The 20,795-nt window shown below is 42.5% G+C and overlaps 2 protein-coding genes across 2 annotated transcripts; one reads left to right on the top strand and one right to left on the bottom strand.

The window, feature by feature from the left end:
- Positions 1-1,048: 1,048 nt before the first annotated feature.
- Positions 1,049-8,318, bottom strand: RPS7 (ribosomal protein S7). Its single transcript, XM_014883722.2, has 7 exons — positions 7,911-8,318; positions 7,291-7,372; positions 6,904-6,975; positions 5,220-5,363; positions 3,600-3,664; positions 1,772-1,922; positions 1,049-1,164 (listed from the first exon to the last, which is right to left on the bottom strand). The coding sequence occupies exons 2-7, from the start codon at positions 7,363-7,365 to the stop codon at positions 1,087-1,089; spliced, it is 585 nt and encodes a 194-aa protein (XP_014739208.1). The 5' UTR covers positions 7,366-7,372; positions 7,911-8,318; the 3' UTR covers positions 1,049-1,086.
- A 4,111-nt stretch (positions 8,319-12,429) lies between these two features.
- RNASEH1 (ribonuclease H1) lies at positions 12,430-19,945 on the top strand. The gene is made up of 8 exons (XM_014883724.2): positions 12,430-12,674; positions 12,744-12,874; positions 13,339-13,542; positions 14,108-14,207; positions 14,670-14,724; positions 15,772-15,856; positions 17,292-17,416; positions 19,484-19,945. The coding sequence occupies exons 1-8, from the start codon at positions 12,565-12,567 to the stop codon at positions 19,568-19,570; spliced, it is 897 nt and encodes a 298-aa protein (XP_014739210.2). The 5' UTR covers positions 12,430-12,564; the 3' UTR covers positions 19,571-19,945.
- The last annotated feature ends 850 nt before the right edge of the window (positions 19,946-20,795 follow it).

Raw genomic sequence — 20,795 nt, 5'->3', positions numbered from 1 at the left:
CTAAAGAAGAGGCGTCAAATGGGAAGCAACCAAAACTACTGTAAATGGAAAAAGGTACAAAGACCCTCAGTGAGGGGCACTTGTCCGCCATCTACTCTATACAAGTGTTCCTGTCACACAACTTGTTCCCAACTTAGCTCTCCACTTAATAGACTGACTTCAAAGTTGTCTTTTACGGTGTTAAACACTTACTCCTAATACCATGTTTAGTACAATCAAGTACTAAATTCATATAATTTGCTCAGAACTTTACATGACCAACATCACCCTGAGCTTGTGTAAAGTGTTCTTTAACACAGACACTGAAGTCAAAAATGTAGCGCTTCTGAGACACAATCAGCCTTCGGATGCTGATACAGGTAGTCTTTCCCTACCTCTCCCTATACCACTAAGCATGTACAGAACCATGTTAAAACATCACCTAAAAAAAAATAAACATTTCTGAAAGCAAGATCAATACCTAAAAGACTTGTAGTTTTTGTCCAGTGATGTAGCACTCAGAAGTAAAAATTCCTTCCCATTTTGGTCTGAAGAGTGAGAAGCTACAGAGCCTGCTTTCAGCTAAGAACTGATAGGGAATGTTGCCATTTAGAGCAAGTTAAGTTACCTCAAAATCAACCAATACCTCCCCCAACCTATTTCCTAAGAATTCAAACCCCTTATCCACATGTCATTTCTATATATTTCGTAAGTCACACACCACTTGCTGGTTGACTTCTTCCAGTGTGAGGAACATGTAGGTCTCCAACTGATACCTCGTGTGCAAATATGAGAAGTTCCACTGCTCTATAGTAATTCTGTGTATTTTCTCCAGGTGAGATTTGAAATATTTAGGTTTTTCAGTATGAATTCTTTTGCAGACTCTGGACTCTTTTGTTTAGTTGTGTTGAAACAGTGCCAAGAAAAATCTAAGAGGGTTACCATTAAAATGCTGGGGACTTAATACTCTGATTCACAGGTGTCACTCTCCAGACAGTGGGAAAGTCCCATGAACCAGTTAAACCCTATCTGTGTTTATGGAATTCAAAATTTAAATGAAATTACTCTGTTATATGAACAATTGTTTATTCAGCCATTTTTTGCATTTTACAGCTGGAATTCTGGAAATTCAAACACCACATCTTTGCCTGTGAGCTTCTTGTACACACCAGAAAATGTTTCCACCTGTGAAGACAAATAAATCTTGCTTATACATGCTGTGTAAATAAATAACTCAAAGTTAACATACTTAAGGTACTATACGATTTGCCAGTGTATCTTCACTCTCATGCCAATTACTTTCTTCTACATTAAGGCAGCTGAGGATTTACACAAAAGATACGTTTCCTCTTAAGTATTTGGGCCCTCTCTGATTTGCAACAATGTAAGACCCTGAGAGCTGAGCAGGCCCAAACACAAGCCTCCCATTTCCCCCGGCCAGAAAACATCTGTTTAAGGTCAAAACTAAGTGCTTCACTTGAAAAACAACAGAGAAAAACACAAACAAACAAAACAACCCAACCAACCCCTACACATACAAAAAACCCAATAAAACACTGTCTGGTCCCATGAGGGAATCAATAGCTACTTTTTAATCCAGGGGCTTTGGCAAGTTGAACTAGAGCTTTAGTTCAAAACTAAAAAAACTAAAAAATTGTTGCCTCTATTTCAGCACATTACTCCAAATAAAACCAGAAGCATCTCCACAAGCCAAAAGGCGAGGTATCCCTAAGCAGTCTCTTAGGGTTGTCAGAATGTTACCCATACCTGCATGAGAAATAAGCTTATTTACCTTGTGTTCAACATTGTTCTGTTGTGCTTTGTCCAGATGGACTTTTATAAGCCTGCTGCCGTCCAATTTTACGCGGATTCTCTTGCCCACGATTTCACTTGGGAAGACAAGGTCCTCAAGAATAGCATCGTGCACTGCAGTAAGTGTACGGCTGAAATGTCACATTTGTATCGTTAAAACACACCCTTCTGAAAGTTTACCTGTTTGACAAGGTTTAAATCTTCCATAGCATGCTTCGGCTGAAAATTCAGTGTTTTTTTCTCTTTAATGTGTGTGACAATACAACACTATCACAGGGCATGCAAAAAGAAAAGCTAAATTCCATAAAGTGCAGAAACTTAATGACTGTACAAGAAAAAGTAGCCAGGTTTCTGACCTTTTAGAGCACCTTTTAGAGTTGTTTTGTGGCAACAGCCCTGAAACATTCTTCCATTTCTACACATTTAATATTTAAATCAAAACGAAATTGCTCCATCTGCAATTCTGCCAGAGATACTGACTGGAAGAGCTAAAGTGTGCAAATATCCTCAGCTGCACAGAGTACATTCATGGGAGACCTAGTTTTAGAAACACTGGTTTCTTCATTTGCCTAAACCCAAGCAGCTTAGAAGACCAATGTAATACAGAAACAGACTATCTGGTCAATTGAGTCCGTGTTTAGAAGACTGATAGAAATCTACATGCCTGTTGCTGAACTGTAAAGAAGTGAGACAACAAGAGAAAAGGTGGCCCAGCTTATTTTATGTGAGCCTACAGGACTTACTAAGTAAGCCTTCTGATCTGCAGCATCCCGATGTGCAGTTTCAGGGCAGTATCACTAGCAACCAACACCTGTGTCTAGAGCAGCACTTCACACCAGCTGAGACTGGCACAGCTAACGGAGACAGACATCCCAACACAGCAGCCTGATCTCATCTCAGGCTGAGACAGGGGCACACCTGCCTTCCCTCATGCAGAAAGTGGCAGCATGCTACTCAGACACAAGTGCCAACTTCTCTAAACACTGCACAGCGCTAGTTTTAAAATAGAATACAGGCAGAGTCCTCCAAAGGCAGGACTGCAGCTAGTTGCGTACTATGAAACTGTACTTTTAAAATCCATGCCCAAAGACTGCAAAATACAGTAACATATGACACAGGTATAATACTGGGGAGGGGGCAGGGAGAAGCTACAAGACATGCCACATGTCATAAAGAAAGTGAACTTTTAAGGCATGAACTTACATAATAATATAGCAAAGTACAGATAGGGCACTGACATCCAGAGACATAGCAGTGTTGCATGTCTAGCAATCAAGTGACTAGATGAGAGCAGGGAGGCCATTTAACACAAATTACTATAACTACTGCTATCAAATTCATATCCAGAGGGACTAGTACTCGTACCTACACCCCTCCTCAGCCACTCTCTCCCTCATTGCATCCCCTTCAGTGTGCCAGGCTTCTGCACAGTCTAACATGTGATGTGGAAGAGGCTCTTCCTACAACTTAAAAAAAATAGTTCTTGTCAGCACACTGTGGTAACAGAGATAGCAGGTTGGGGTTCCTTAAGCCAGCACTGCTAGCTAAAAATTTGCTACAGCTGTAGCTGAAAATAAAAACTGAGTGCTAAGAAATGCAACACAGTGCCCAAAGGTGAGCTTTCTACCAAACACTTTAGCAGCCAAACGACAGATTATTTCAAATGACAGACTATTTCAAGCAGTAGGAGAAAGGACAAGACCACCCAATCACTTGAATGACTTTTCAAAAACTCAACTAACTATTACTTGACTAAACTACCAGGTACAAAAGAAACCCGTCATACTGAATCAGTATCATTTACAAACCTCCTCGGACGCTTTTGCTTGTTTTTTGTGCGGCTTTTTCTTGTTGGCTTGGGCAGAATCCTTCTCTGTTAAGGCAAGAGAAAAACAAAAAGGCATTTCTCAGTATCTGGAGGTTACAATGAACTCAGAAACATCCCCAGCACATGGACCGTCCCCCTGACACTAGCAACTAGAAATGAATGAAAAGCCAAGAAGGTAGACTTAAGTATGCCTAAAGTTACATTAGCATTAGAAACTAGAGAACAAGAGTTGCCTGCAGAAGATGAAGCGCTGTACTGCTCTATTTCTCAATTACTACTCCTGTATTCAGTGCACTGAAATAAAAGATTTGTACTTCATCTCCTCTCCCCAGGAATACAAGCACAGTAGTTTACTGCGTCTCAGCACTGTAAACACATTTCTTTGAGAACAGAAATCCCAGGGAATTTTAAACGTCTGGTAGACTGAGCCTCCGGTGCAAACCAGAGTTGTGAGCTCAGTTCCACAGACGGCTAGGTGACATCTGAGATTGAAATGCTAGTTTTAATAATAACTATTGTACAATCCAGATCAAACCCTGGCTTAAATAGAACCGGTTCCAAAATTAGGATCTAAATGTCAGGTCAGTAAAACTTAATTTTCTACCTCCGTACTGCAAGAGTAGACGTTTTAAAACATTCTAAACACAGTTTTAGCCACCTGCAATATTTTCTACCATCACATCACAGCATCATGACTGTATTCATGATGGCGTTACCATAATCCAAATTAGGTCAGGTCACACTCAAAAGCACGTTTCCTTCTAGAATACACACTACTGAACCAATAAGGAATCCTCTTGGGATTACAGAATCACAGAATATGCTGAGTTGGAAGAGACTGACAAGGACCAGAGTCCATCCCCACAAGTCACACCACACGCCAGAAAGTATTGCCCAAACATTTCTTGCACTCTATCAGGCTGGTGCTATGACCACTTCCCTCGGGGACCTGTTCCAGTGCTCAACCACCCTGTGCGAGAAGCACCTTTAGGTGAAGTGAGCCAGAGCACTTCCTTAAAATAAATCTTCTTGGCCATATAAAGACTGAGGATAAGGTCCTCTCGCTCTTAAAATTATACTAAAAATGTTCAGCTAGCTTCAGTTTAACCAACTGCCCACTCTGCAGATAGATTTCTAGTCTGTCCAACCCTTAAGTACTGCCCAGAGATCACTCCAACACCTTTTCATCCTAGCTCCTATCATATATTTAGAACTTGCATTAGTTTTTTTTTCCTCCTTTCTTACTAACTTAAATTTTAAGTGCCTAGATTGTCTAACTGTAACAAAGTTCCTATTAATACTTGCTCCCTTTTATTTTAAACTTTGTGCATCAAACTTCTGAAGGAGTAAGAGAGGCCAGAACAAAAATGTTATCTCCTCCATGAAAGAACTTTGCATCTCACCAAGTTTCCACTGTTGCCAGCTGAAAACATTTTAGCTAACATCCACTGGACACTCATTACATTTCCTGCTGGTACAATTACTATGACTGTTACCTTGAATGGGTAACACAACACTGGAACATGCGTGAGCCTGGACTGGACCACCTCCAGGTATTCCTTCAAACCAACATTTTTGTGATTCTAAAGTTTTTTTTTACCTGAGCAATGAACACCACATGCTTTCCACTAAATTTCTTCTCCAGCTCCCGAACTAGCCGCACCTGAATCTTCTGGAAGGACTTCAGCTGAGGAACTGGTACGAAGATAATGATGGCTTTTCTGCCACCACCTACTTCAATTTCCTGAAACAGAAGGGCAAAGTAAACATTAGATGGGGGTTGAGAAGTAATGTTTGGTTTGACTGTGAATCCTCTGAGCACAGGTATGGATAGTCTTGCTTATGACTCTGTGGGGCAGGGAGAGCATCAGCGAGCAGTACCTACCTTAATGCTGTACAGACAAAGCACTGAACAGAAGAGCTTTTATCACACCGCTTGTTTCACAGTGAAGGAGTGATTAGGCAATAAATCCCACCATTCCTTTCACAATCACATCCTCTAAACAGCAAAGCCCATTCTTTCTGCAGGATGAGACTCAGGTGCTAGAACTGTAACTATACTGAATGCTTACCAAGCACACCTGTAGTTGTGCTGATACAAACTTTCAAAAATTACTTGCCTCTAATGCAGACTTCAGACAAGGTTTAGGGGAATAAATCTCTTACTTTTCATCTACTGCTTCATGAAAATCACCTTCTGTCCACCACTTGCCTAGGCCTGCATCACTACTCAATCCAAACATCTGTCACCCCTCCAAATATCAACAGGATTACAATACACTAGGACAAGTTACTTCTCCCTTGGTTTATCTCTCCAGTAGCTGATCAAACCCAAAATCTGCACAGGCTTACAAGGCACTTCTCCCATGGAAGGATGGATTGTTTATCACCAGCAACCTTCTCATACGAGCCATCTCCAATGAGAGATTTCTCACAAAATCAAGCAGCTAAGTAAACAGCAAAGACGTTTCTAAAAGCCCTTCGATAAGGACACCAGGCATTGCTGTACTTCCAGAGATGTGGCTTCTTCTGAGGGCCCCTCAGCTCATACACCAAGCTGCTTTCTGCATGACCAGATTCTTTAACTCAACTCTAAGCAGTCAGGCTCCTGTGTGCTGGTGGGCCTGGGCAAGAACCAAAAGCAGACCATACAAATTTCTGATTGCAGCTTTACTGCTGCCATCCAGTCTCCCAGGCTGACAAATTCTAACACTAATTTTCTTTCTCCTTTTCCAATAATTGCCTTCTTCTTTCTTGATGTTTCAGCTGCCTGCATGATTTAAAATTGAAATGGACAAGCACGCTAAGCTACACGATCAAGTCAGTCTATTGCCTTAATCCACCTACCACCTATTAACTGCACATAAGAAATTCACAACTATTTTTTTTTTTTACAAAAGATATTGCAGTTTAAATTTCTGATTAAGTTTCTATAACACCTACATTTCCAGCCAATATCTACATGCGAACAGCCAGTTTCAGACCCCAAACCCAGTCTGCACACAAAGTAGAATCATCATTTTTGAACGCTTTTATTTAATACACTGAATTGCTATTTGTGCTTTTACAGTGACTTTTCAGACTAGTTCCTAATAAAAACATTATTATGGAATCCTACGTGCTAGCAGCAAATACCAGAAGATAAGCCACAACAGCACATAACAAAACCATCACAGGCCATAAGGGCTTAAGACATCATTCCCCTAGTACATTAACATCCACAAAAATTAAACGTACACAGAACAAGTCACCACCTAGTTCTTAGTGGAGAAGGTCCAGCCTACCTTAGCTGCTGTGATGTTCAACTCCCGCAGCTGAGCCTTTAAGTCGGAGTTCATTTCCAACTCCAGCAGAGCCTACAAAAATGAAGTTACAGAGTAATCCATTACATACACTTCAGTTCACGAGAACACTTGAGACCAAAGTGTGTCCACAGTGCCAAAGAGCAGATATAGGCTTTTAACCACAGTCAGTATCAAAGACAACTTCCTGGAAGACACATCAACATCCAACAAGTTTAACTGATGGAAACAGAGGCTAACTGCCTCAGTACTCAAGTAAAACTAGGAAAGAACACACGTTGACAGGATCAACCTCAAAGTTTAGGGTCTGCACAACTGTCTCTGTAACTTGAGGTGAGTCACCGAAAAGCACAAGGAAAAGCCACATACCTGGGATATACCAGACTCGAACTCATCTGGTTTCTCGCCATTAGGCTTCACAATCTTGGCGCTAGAGCTGAACATGGCCTTTCTGCAACGCAAAAGAACACTTCGGCTGTCACCAAGCACGTGTCACCTGTTCCTAACACAGCCAGGACTGCAATCCGGTTGCGCAGCCACACGCTCCAAAACTAAGCCAGAGAACGCCCCACGGGCCGGGCCAGCGCCAGCGCGTCGCACCAGAGGGTGCCGACCAGGCCACAGGAAAAGCGTCCCAGGGAGCGCGGGGCCTGCCCACCTCGGGGCCCGCTGCAAGGCCCCGGGTGCCCCGGGGAGCGGCACCACCACTCCCAGAGCCCCACGAGTCGCTCGACGGGCGAGCGGCACTCCTGGGCCCTGCTCCCAGCCCCGGCCCCCTCCTCCCGCGGGGCACCGCCGGCCGAGGGAGGAGGGAAATCCCGCCGACCGGTCACCGCCAGCCCCGGGCGCCCCGGCGGCCATCGGGTCCCGGGCGGGCGGTAATCGGGCGCATCCCCACGCCGCGGTGCCGCCGGAGACCCCGCTCCACGCCCGGTCCCATATCGCGGCGGCCCCGGCGGGGAAACGGCGGCCCCGGCCAGGGCACCCACCTCGCTCCGCGCCGGCCGGGAAAAGGGGGAGCTCTCGCGAGATCAGCGCAGATCGCGGCCCGGGAAAGCACCGCCCCGCCCCGCCCACTCCTGGTGAAGCCACAGCAGGAAGTAGGGCAGGGCGGGCGCTGCGAACACCCCGCGAATCCTCGGCAGCGAAGCCCGAGCGGACATTTAGAGTCCTGGCACAGGGCGGGGCGCGGGTTGGCACACGCGTAGTGCAGCGGAGCGTGGCGGGAGCAGCTCTGCTGTCCCGCCTCAGCTGTGGGCGCTTCCCGCAGCACCTAGCGGAGGAGAGGGAAGGAAAGGCTGTTCTGCTCTGTCCCTCGCTGTTACACCGAGCCTTTGCTGTGGGCCTCCCCCGCCGCACCTCTCACAGGCGGAACTCTCGGCCTCTGGTGTCGAAATGCCGCTCCTGTGAAGAGCCGCCAGAATCTCGGCCTTGGCACCGCGGTGCGCTCGGTTTGCGCAGCTCGCGGAGGAAGCGCGGCTCTGCGCCGAGGAGCGCTCTCCCTCCATCCATCCCTCCTTCCTTCCCTCCCTCCCGCCAGGGCTGTGCAGGACGGCCACAGCCACCGCTCAACAACAGTGGGAGTAGTGGATGGTGTTTTTCCCTGCCCTCCGTTTCATCGTTAATTTGGTGGTGTGGTGGTGTTCAGCCCTTTCAGGGTAGAAGAGACGTGATGGAGCAGTGCTGGCACAGTCACCCCTGGCCTGCAGCGAGGCGCTGTGCTGGAGAGCCATGGCCAAAAACACGCTAGGGAGAGTGCTGGCAACTCGGGAATGTGGGCAATTCGCCTGCCAGCACAAGACAGCCCGGCATTGGTTTTTGTTAGCCTCTGTAAACATTACCTCTCTGTTGCTTCTGCTAAGACACTGTCACAGTTGTCAAATGTTACATAGTGTCGTATGGAAATACACCATGGAATCAATGTAAACAAAAATACTGAATCCAAAGTAAAGCGTGGACAAGAGACACAGGGAAATCTAATTAATTCATTATATTTGTTTAAATAACTTTGCTGTAAATTGTTGGCTTTTTGTTTTTATTTATTTTTATTATTTTGTTACTATAATTATTGATTGTATCCACTTTTTAAAACCCGAACTTGTGAAAACATGAACAGACTTGTCACTGCGGTTACCTGCTTGCTAGGAGTATAACCTGAGAGCATGCCTTGTCCAGACCTTGTCAAACCTTGTCCAGACTTAGTGTGGACTTGTAGCCACTGCTGCCTGAGCGCTAGCCAACATGTTCGGGCTTGTTTGGACTTACACCCCAGCACAGTAGGCATGACAAAGCCCACCAGAAACTGCCTATAAAAAGGGCAGAGACCAGGGGTGGGACGGACGTGTTGGTGGAGCACAGACTCGCCGTGTCCCCAGTGCTGCTTGCCTGTTCCTTATCAACCAAATAAATTGCCTTATTGATTGACCAACCCGATTCTGGTGAGTAAATTTATAACACAGTGATCACAGTTACCAGACTGTTATTAGACTAGAAATAATGCAGGAGTCCTTCGCTATGATCAGGTACTAACTCAAGAGGAGTTCTGGGCTCAACATATTTTGTCATCAGTGGAAGCACTTTTTATTATATATCGTGTTATTATCTAACAAAGTAGGCTCTAATAACACTTGCACACTGTTAAATAGAACAAGCTGCACTTTTAATTTTGAAAGAAGTAACTTGCATGTTGTTCCAAGTAAAAGTGCTTGGCTATATATCTATCTGAAGTGGAGCTAAAACCTTGCCTTGACAAGAAATCCCCATCTTGACGCTCCTCTGTTGGCTGATTTAGGTTTCTTGCTCAAGGGAAAGTCTCACTTGGAAGCAGGTGTGCAACTCTTTGCACATACTATCCAGGGATATTAGGCCCAGGAATGGGGTTCAGAGCACTGATTCTGTGCTCAGATTCCCTGGATTTCCTTAAGAGTAGTCAGTTTAACCTTGTACAAACACATTTGCTATTACCATGTAATGCTGTGTGTAGTCTTTTACTTTACAAAATGAAATTGTGGAGTAATAAGCTCTTGTAAACAAAAAACTGACAAAGACACCAACATCCCAGACTTAACAACCTTAGCATCTGCAAAAGGCAGCTCATCGTGTTTTCTAACATTTGTGGATTTTTCACTAAATTTGTGATAGCCAGAAAAGCAGATTATTCAGTGCCCATTTTTCTCCCAAGTCACTCTTTTTTCCTAGTATTCATTCAATTAATGGGAAAAACTGTTCTACTCATACTGATGGCCAGGATTAGTATTTCTAGAGATTTGGATTGGCTAAACAACAGTGATTAGGACCTGATTGAAAAAAATGATAACAAGGAATCATCTCATCCGTCCAGTAGTATGCACTCAGTTTATACTGAGAAGCCATTCATGAGAGAGAGAAAGAACAGGGGATGTGTGGATGGATCAAAACATGACTGTTCAGAGCATGACTGTTAATGAAAAAATATGCAATAGGACTATCTGTAGCTTCCCATCTCCGTGCTGTGAGTGCTCCTGAACAGACTAGGATGCTGTATAACAGCAACGAGAAAAAAGGGTGTAGAGAGACGTTTCCTTTTGAACACTGAATTTATGTTAGGAGAAGGATGTAGAGTGGTCAACGTGCCTGGTACCCAATCATGCCTGGTACTCAAAATACCTGACAGGTTTTTAGGAATTACTGTGGACCTGTGATCCCTAAAAGAAGCTATGTCACCACAAAGTAATGTAATTAAGAAGGTTCTTATGCTGTGCAATCTCAGAATAGGCACAGTGAAGAAGTGGAAAGTATAAATTAGTCAGATTGTGTAACAAAAGTATCCCAACAGCAATAGGATGCTATGAGTATATAAAGTCTCATGAACATACTGGAAGAAACAAGGAAAATGCAGTAATTATATTTTCATACAACCCAAGTTGTTTCTCTGTTCCAATAAGCCTGGAAAAACCCAAAGCTCTTTGGGTTTGGGGTTTTTTTTAAGAGAAGCCTTATCTAACTTATATGCATAATATTGAACCAATTTGTTGGTTTCACAACAAAAGGCAAAATTAACGCTAATGTTTCACTTTCTTGGCATTTTACTGAGCTACCCTTGTAAATCTGAACACAACACTGCAGCTCTGGCACCATGTGGTCAGCTTTGTCACAGAGATCTGTATTAGAGGAAGTACAACAGCAGCTTGGATACCTTAGGCTGTTTCTGGAGGTAGCTGCACCAGTGCCCCCATCTTTGCTACTTCAATCTTGTCAGAAACTGAGGTACTCAATTTGGCATGCACCCATCTCTCAGCTTTGGTCTCCCAGTACAGATGCTAGGAGGATGGTGCCAGACTCAGCAGTGTTATAGATAATAAATAATAGATAATAAAGAGATTTAGCCGAATTGAGTATTATCAGAAATAAGTGATAATTTGTTTCGTGACCGGGATACGGTCCACGACAGCCACAATCGCGAAGTGCAACGCCAAGCCCGGGATTGGTGCGGGGTGCACATGCTATGATCTGAACTCAAAACCGCTTTGGTCAGTCCCGTTTATATACAGTTTTTCCTAGCCTGGAGCAGAGGTCTTTGTCTCCTTTCGTCGCTTCGCATATTCATGTAGTTTCCTTTCTCTGCGTTGGGCTGGACAAAACCATATTCTGGGAGACGATGAATTCTGATGAAGGCAGGTCTTGGTTTATGGGAAGCTGGTATTGAGATGTATTTTTCCCGATGGCTCTGGTCATCTTAATCCGTTGCCACGTCTATTCACTTGTTAATCTGGGCTGTCCTGCTTTTGTTGGTTGTTACAATATTGTGGTGAAGCAATCTGTGGTGGTTTTGTTTTTTGTTTTTTTGTTTTTTTTTTTTTTCCCGTTTGTGGTTTTCTTTTTGGTTTCTGAGTTTATTTTATTCATACAAACGCTGTTTATTAATTTACAACTTTATACGAATTACATCATATATTACAGCAGCAAGATGAGGAGTAGTGACCATAAACAAAAACATGAGAAGTTTCACCTCAACATGAGGAAGAGACTGAGAGTGACAGCTGCCCAGGGAGGTCGTGGAGTTTCCCCCTCTAGAGACATTCAAAACCCACCAACACATGCTCCTGAGTCACCTGCACCAGCTGACCCTGCCATGGCACATGGTCTCCAGAGGTAACTCCCAACCTAAGGACCCTGCGATTCCATGAAGGCGTTTCTCCTCACTCCAGAGGCCACCTCGACACAGGGCTCAGCTGGAACACACGGCGGGACGGCGGGATGAGAACCAGCTTAACAATCTTGTCCCGCTCCAGCCTTTTGGACTAAGTGCTAAACATGTCAACCTACCTGAGAGGTCTCCTTTGCCTGTTAGCAAATGGAACTTCCAGAACGAGCTGGTGTGTGCAAAGCCGCTAAAACCTCACACACCTCATGCCCCACCCCCAAAACAACAGCACATTTAGGTTTTCAAAATACCATTATTGGCGGGGGGAGGGAACAACACTAACCAAACAAAAAAGCCATACAAAACTCCGCGCTGTGGGATTTTCTGGTACTTTGGCCTCTCTGGCGGCCCGTAGGAGGCCCCGGCGCTGCCGTGAGCGCGGCGGCCGCGCAGGCGCAGCGGTGCCGCGGTGAGCGCAGGTCGGGGTGGGGCGGGGGCGCGGATGGCGGTGGGACCGCGCGATGCTGCGCTGGGTCGTGGCCGTGCTCAGCCACTCCTGCTTTGTCCCCAGGGACGCCTCCATGTTCTACGCGGTGCGCAAGGGCCGGCGGACCGGCGTCTACCGCACCTGGTGAGCAAGGGCCGTGGTGGAGCGGGAAGCCCGCCCGGCCCTGCCTCACCGCTGCCCGCTCTGTTGCAGGGCGGAGTGCCAGGAGCAGGTGAACAAGTTCCCCTCCGCTAGCTTCAAGAAGTTCGCCACCGAGAAGGACGCCTGGACCTTCGTGCGCGCCGGCCTGCCGGCGCCGCAGCAGCAGCAGCCCGAGCCGGCAGGTAGCGCATCCCGCGCCCGGCAGGGAGAAGGGGAAGGAGGGCGGGCGGGCGGCGTTCCGCCGGGGGCTCGGGACAGGCTCGCTGTTCGCTGTGCCAGCGCTGCGGCTGCTGCCGAAACGGGCACCGGCCCCTGGTCATTCCTCGTCACTGACGCAGCGCCATGGCGATGGCCTCCGGACACGGTGATGGATGTACCAGTGCAGTGAAAGTGTTTCTGTGGGTGTTAGGAGAGCGTTGCTTGTTCCTTGTTAAGGTGTAAGGGCCCTTGCATGTCTGTTTCCTCTTTTCCTCTTCGTTTTGATTTAGGATGAAGAATGACTGGTGTATTCTGTTTCGTTTCGATAATAGTTTTGGGTGGTGTCAGATAACGGATTAACCTTGTTAATAACCTGCTAATAATCTTTAGAAGCAGTCGTTTCAAATAAAATTTGATTTTGCTGAACTTCTTTTTGTTTTCTTTTAAGGGGCATTTGGTCTTCCATCTGTAACACAAGAAAGTGGTAGCCAAAGAGAGGAGCCAGAATTAAATACCTTGTTTTGCAGTACATGTAAAAGGCCATGTGAACAGTCTGCAAACGAAGAGCAGATTGCAAAGCGTGTAAAACATGATGAAGTGCACTCAGCGTGCTCGACACCAACAGTCAGTGAAGATAAGTTTTCATATATGGGTGAGGTCTATGATCATTCCTTTAATTATTTTAATTTGTTTTCTCTCTGTGATGAGCAGCAAGTGTAACTATTAGAAAGCTTTTAGGGAGGTTTGTATATGGCAACATCAGGCCCATTAGTTATTTTTGAAATGAAAACATGGACCATAATCTATTGTTCACATTGTGTTTCACTGTAATTTTTATTAGTTTTAACGGGTATGAATCTATAGCTTAATCATATTATTATAGGTGTGATTTTATGTGTGTCTGGGCTATAGATTATATTTAAATATTTGGATGTAGCTGGGAAGTTTTGAAGAAGACATGAACTGTAGTGAGAAGTATGGGCCTGGGGGTGGAAGTTCTTGAGGCTGACTGGTCTGACAGCAGTGAGAGTGTCAAGCTGCAGTAGGACTTGTGGTGTTCTGTGCTGCTAATTCACATGCCTTCTGCAGTTACCTTTTGGAAGAATTCTCTGGGGAGGGAAATTTTGGGGATTAAAGTACTGGCAAACATTTCTTCTATCTTAAATAGTGTTCTTGAAGAAGTGCTTGAACTTCTGATTTTCGGTAATTTTTTGTAGGTGACTTTGCAGTTGTTTATACAGATGGTTGTTGCAGTGGTAATGGACGTAACAGGGCACGTGCTGGAATAGGTGTCTACTGGGGACCAGGCCACCCTTTGTAAGTAGCTCAATGGCTTTTTTTTAATTAATATATTCTATTTGGTTTTTATGTGATTTACAATACCAGCCTCCTTTTAAATATGAAACTCTGTTGTTGAGACTCATAATGACATTATGAGACTGAGTCAGGAGGTACTGAGGGAAACTGAGAAAGCAGCATCTCTGGGAAAAATCAACTGGAAATAATATTTTCAGGGGCTGAAGCAAGAATTCAAGTAATGTGGAAAGTTTTAAAATAGCAATCTGTGTGCACAGAAGATGACAAATGTAATGTTATATTGATGTCAGGTCCAGATATGCAAATTGCTCTATGCAGGAGAAAGCTAGTGCTAGAATATCCATTCATAATTTTTATTTTAAAAAAAGTAACACTCTTGTCTTTATTTTTTAAATGTGTAGCCATTATACACCATTCTGAATATTTGGGATAACTAATCTACTATTTGTTCTTTGGACACAGAAATATCAGTGAAAGACTTCCTGGACGGCAGACTAATCAAAGAGCAGAAATCCATGTAAGTAGCAAATATCCTGAAATGCTTCTTCATGTTAGACTACAGCTGCACTTTCATGCCTATTTCAGCTCTGGTTTCCACAAACCAGTATTCTAAGGGAAGTATGCAAAGTATTAAAAGTTATGGCTTCAAACAGTTATCTTCAACTTTTATTGGTCTTTATTGGCTTTGAACTAGGTAATTCACCTTGAGAATTCTCAAATGTCACCAAGCACAGCTATTTAAACAGTCTTACATTAGGCAAGTCTGGCTCTCAAATCTGTATAGATTCCCTTGCATTTTTAATGTGTATGTTTCAGACCTTAGAGTGAGGGCTGCTGAGTATTGGTTAAGAGGAGAGTCAGCATCTTATGATGGCAGGATCAGAGTATCATAATCCTTAGATAAATACAAAAAACAATTCTAGGCTCCTAACTTCTGTTGGCAACAGCAGATTTAGCCCTCTCATCTCCTCTTAATTATGGTATTGCTGCTATCTCACTCCATGTTTGGAGATGAACTGAAATGGGCAATTGACCTGCTTAAAAACTAAAAAGTTCATTTCAGAGGTGGTATTGGTGTGCCAGTGGTCAAATTTGTCACTAAAGAGCTTTTCAGTTTTGCATTCACACCCAGCCACTTCTCCCTGCTGTATTTCAGAACACCAAAAAAAAACCCCAACCTGTTAAGGGTTCCAGACTGTTGGAACTGATATGAATTCTTCCTCTTCAAAGTTTTGGAGAAAATACCTTGGTGTTGATAGAGGTTTTGATAGTTAGAAAACAGGTTAGGAAGTTACTCCTTCAGCACAGAGATGAACATCAGAATGGTACGAGGAGTTGTTTACAACTGAAACTTAAATGTCTGCCTCTTTGCCTGAATCATAAAGTTGTCATCTGCAATACACAATTTTGGGATCCTCTACACTAAAACATGTTGATAACCATTGGTGGAGAGGTTATAGTAATACTCTGTAGTTCTGTGTTAGCATCAGGTACTTTGTTGGTATTTTAATTCTATGTGATCAAAATCTTTTCTGAACTGTGGTTATTTTGAAATGTTCTTAAGGCAGCCTGCAAAGCAATAGAGCAAGCCAAGAGTCAAAACATCAAGAAGTTAATAATCTACACTGATAGCAAGTTCACTATTAATGGTAAGTTAAGGATTTTAATTTTCCTGATCCCTAAAGACACACTGCATGCTTTTTCAGTACATAAGACCCACAGAACATTCTAAGTCCTGGAGAGAGGAATGTAAGGAAGACAGTACATAACTTATCACTCATGAGTCCTTGGAATAAAACTTCAGAGTATCAGATATTGCCTCCTAACTGCATGAAATAGAGGTAGAGTCAAAGTGTCTGTTACAGTAAATGCTGACAGAAGTAACAACAGGATTTGTGTCTTGAGGCGTTTAGTGTGACACAAAATCTAGAAACAATGTTGTTCATGTATAGGCTGTTAAGGCTGTACTTGGAAATTGGTGTGGTAACCTGTAGGGTTTTTGTTTTGCTTCTATTGGAGAGGCTGTCTTTAACACACACACTTGTAAGGCACAATCAAATTCTCTTGCTTCCAAGCTTTTAGGCTACGCTGGAAGACTAGCCAGAGATATGTGCTCAGAGTATGTATTAAAAGACCTGGAAAACTTTATTTTATTCTCTGTAAATACCATATGAAGCAGCCAATAAGACATAATTTCTGAGAAAAACTTCCTCTTTCCTCAAGATCTTCAGATTTTGTTCCTGTGATAATCTGGAACTGCATAAGTATTTTTTTTCTGGTTTTTTTTTTCTCAATTTTTCAAAGGCAGTACATGTTTTTGTTGTTTCCAGATCACGTTGGAGATTGATTTTGTGAGTTTTCTTTGATATAGCATAAAACAAAAACTTAGTGCAATTTATGGTTGAAAATTAAATGTTGCTCCTTTTGGTTTTGTCTTAGTCTCTTTGCTTCTGCTTGCAGTTTCATTTTCCATTTTGGGTCACTGAGGTGCAGGTTCCATTCTTGTTTAACCAAAGTTATTTTGTAGATGTGTCTAGGAGTTATTTTAAAATGCTAGAGAAGAAGGCTTGTAGTTAAGTACAAATGGATGTAATTTGGTTTTTAGGAGGTTTTGTGTGCAAGATTGGAGATTTCCTATTTGGTTCAGGTCATGATAGCACTAAGGATGTCTTACATTGTCCACACCAGCAAAGATATTAAAAAAAAAGAAGATCCTTACTTAAGGAGTAATACAGAAAATTCTCTGGCGAGCTGTAGGCTTTGCTTACTGTATCATCAAACAAACCCTTAGCGTCTAGTTTATTGAAGTTCATGAGATAATTTGTGTACAATGCATATATAAGATTGTAGTCTTTAAATTAAATATCTGTTTGGAAAAACATGGTTGGGTAATTCAGGTAATAATGATAAAATACAATCCTGAAAGACAGCAGCAGAGAACCAAACAAGAATTATCTTTTGTCTCCAGTGTTTTTGCCTGAGACTTTGTACAGAGGTAATGAATTGTTAAAAGGTTGTTGGCTGCAACTTGATCCTTGCTGGCTTCTTTAATAGCACTCTTATGGTGATACTCCCTTTGCATAGGTATTACGAGCTGGGTTGACAACTGGAAAACAAATGGTTGGAGAACAAGTTCAGGAGGAAGTGTAATAAATAAAGAAGATTTTGAAAGACTTGATAATCTAACAAAAGACATAGAAATTCAGTGGGTAAGTTCCTTGTTTCTTTTTCTTAATGACATCTTAAACATGTCTCTGGTAGAAACTTGAAAGCATGATCATAACTTAAGACTTTCGTAGAGCAATAATATTGTACATCCTTAAGTAAAACTGCAAATACAGAGAAGTTGCTTGTGTTTAAAGCAAATTAGCAACATAACCTAGATTCTTGGAACCAGTATTTCATTTATTTAAATTAATATTTGTATTTGTTTCCTGTCTCTTATTACTTCTTAGAAAATGCCTGCAATAATTATTTTTAGTTTGTTAGTGCTGTTAGTAGATGCGATTTCCATTCCTGGAAATCTAACCTTAGAATATAACGTTTTTGTGCCATAGCTGAATTTCTGTATTTGCTTTTCAGAACTCTGTAGGATCCTTGTTTGTTGGAGTAACTCAATCACATGAGTGTCTTTAAACTGGGAAAACTGAGTGTGTGTAGCCTCAAATAAACTAACTCTAGTTTTCTGTGCCTTAACTGTATTTCTTCTAAGAAAAGTTGATATGACAAGGTCTTTAAAATAAAAATTTTTAAATTGTTTTGCTCTCTAGTAAAGAAGTAAACCAACTTCTATAAAGGTATTTCTGGTAAAATGTATTTTTCTGTAACCTCTAATATCAGTGTTTAATACTTCAGGGAATCTATGCCTTTGCCTCTTAAATTTTAGCCTAATTATGGTATAAGACCACTGATTTGAGAAAATGTGTGTACAGTTGACTTTGCAGCTGCTAATGGCAGGTTTACTCACCTTCTGTCTTTACTCTGTAGGAAACAGGATCATGTTGATATTTAATGTGCAGTTTTTTGTTGGGAATTTATTGCAGGTATTCATGTTATTCTGTGTTACAGAGTTGGTGACTGCAATTTACAGGCTGACTAGATTTTCTATAGCTACTCCTATTTCCTATTGAGGAGAAAGCATAAAAATTTAAAGACTAACTAAGTTCAGCTGTTCTTGGGAATGTTTTACATAATTATAATATATTCTTTTATGCACACTTCTTAAACCTGAATCTCTTAAAAAAGGTGGGAAGAATTTTGTTTCAGGGGGAGTGTATGCATACAGAGTCCTCCATGGGCTGCAGGTGAATCTCTGTTCCACCATGGCCCTCCCTGGGCTGTAAGGGGGAAAGGCTGACTGACCGTGGTCTGCAACACAGACTGCAAGGAAATCTCTGCTCAGGTGCCCGGAGAACCTCCTCCTTCTGCACTGACCTTGGTGTCTGCAGAGCTGTTCCTCTCACATATTCTCACTCTTTTTTTCTCTGGCTCTTGTGCAGCATTTTTACCCTTTCTTAAACATGTTATTGCAGAAGAGCCATCAGCTTTGTGGATGGGCTTAGCTGTATTGAACTGTGGGTCCCTTTTGGAGCTGGGTCTGGCCTTCTCTCATGTAGGGGCACTGCTGGTATCTTTTCACAGAATCTACCTACAGCTCCCCATGTGGTACCAAAACCTTGCCATGTAAATCTAAAGTCACCTCACACACTCTTCATCCTCTCAGATCTTGTCAAATAGCAAGCTTGACTTTCTTCTTCACCTTCCTACTCCACCCTTACTTCTGACAAGGAATGCTTAGAGTGTAAAGTTCTTTTCAGTTCCTGACTGATGGATGGACAATTAAGACATCTGAAAATTAGAGGATCTTTTAATATCCTATGTATGTATCCTGAGTGTTGTAACTACTGAGGCTTTTAGTGGAGTAGAGGTCTTTGGCTTTTGGGGAAAGATTAACTCAGTTTAAGCACTGAATGCAGGAAGGTGGGAATTTTCAATTGGAGCTGTTGTCTGCATTTCTTAAAGGATAGGTTAGCTAGTCCTCATGCTTTTCACTAATTCCCATAAAGATGATATTCACAGTTTGGCAGGAGTTTCCCTAGAGGAAGAAAGACAGTGAGAATCCCTGGGAAGAAAACCTGAGGGCTAAATATTAGGTGAGGACCTCTGAGGAGGTGCTCCTGTACTATCAATGACAGAGCATTGCTTGATCAAATTTCATGTATCTACTTCTTCCTGATTTCTTCCATATCTAACACTTCTATATTTTGTCCTGACAGATGCATATTCCTGGTCATGCTGGCTTCCGAGGAAATGAAGAAGCTGATAGACTAGCAAGAGAAGGCGCTGGTAAACCGAAGTGCTGATGTCCTGGGACTAGAGACTGTTCCATTGGGAGGAAAAGGCCTAACATGACAACAACAACTTGAACTGCTGTAATTGTTTCAGAGTTAAACTTTGAGCTGTACTTCTTTCTGGCTTGAAGCACTAAATATAAACCAACTTCTGGGAAGGAAAACCCTATATTTTCTTCTATTGCATTTGTTTTACAATTGAGACAATATTTAGTTGATGATACTGAGTATTTGTTTTTTCTCCATCTATTAGAAGGGCTGTGGTCAGTGTTTTTACCTGTCTTGTGTACTTATGAATTCACCTTAAAGACAGGCTTCTGAATAAGAGATTTTAAATCAAAGTGTTCTGTATTTTCCTCTTAGTAAAATAAATATTTTTTTTTATTATTTTCTTTTTTTGTACAGAGGTCTATATTGCAGCCCAAAATAGCTGGGCCTGGGGCAGACTTTGGGGTTGGTTTATTTGGTAGGAGGTCACTTAACACAGATGTCCATTGGTCTGCTCTGGCATTCGGGTACTGGCAATAAGTGCTCCACGGATGGGCTTTGTAACACTGACCTGTGTGTGCCTCACAATGTCAGCTACAGCACCAGTAGGTTTCTTTTATCATGTTATTTTGCAGGGTAGATTGAACAAAGAAAAAGCAAGGTCACAAGAAGACTTGAACAATGAATCTTTATTGATTCGTGTTCAAGCTCTTAGTCTCTGGCTTCCTATTTCCATTAAGTAGGTTTTGGGGTTTTTTTATGCATACTGTTTCTCAGTTAGCATTGTAAGTTCCTCTTCAGTGTTGTCCCAAAGGTAGTAATTGACCATTTCACCTGAAATGGGATTAGAAGATGGTAAGCTTCTCCATATCTTCCGGATCTCAAGTGTTTGACTGTGTTTTCCAGTCAATTATGAGATTAATGGAATGGCTAATGTGCACTTGAATTGGAGAGTAATTACCAGCAATCAACATGGGTTTATTTTCTATGCAAGTATACAGGAAAAGCAAACAGGTTTGTTGTGTTATTTGTGTCGATGTCTCTGTATTTTTACCACTGAATAATAGGGCTTAAGCTACGAGTCACTGAAATGTTTTTGTATTTGTTAATTTCTGTACAGATGGTTAGAGTTGCAGAAATTTGTTACTTAATAGTTCTCATGCATTACAGTATCTTTCCTGAGGCAAAGTGTGAGGTTTTACGTATTTAGTCACTTGATTGTAGTAGGAGGAAACTGGCTATCCAGTAG

Source organism: Sturnus vulgaris, chromosome 3, assembly GCF_052056855.1.
Source record: "Sturnus vulgaris isolate bStuVul1 chromosome 3, bStuVul1.hap1, whole genome shotgun sequence".
Classification (NCBI taxonomy): Eukaryota; Metazoa; Chordata; class Aves; order Passeriformes; family Sturnidae; genus Sturnus; species Sturnus vulgaris.
The sequence above is the reverse complement of the archived record's forward strand: the minus strand, read 5'-3'. Positions and strand labels throughout refer to the sequence as shown.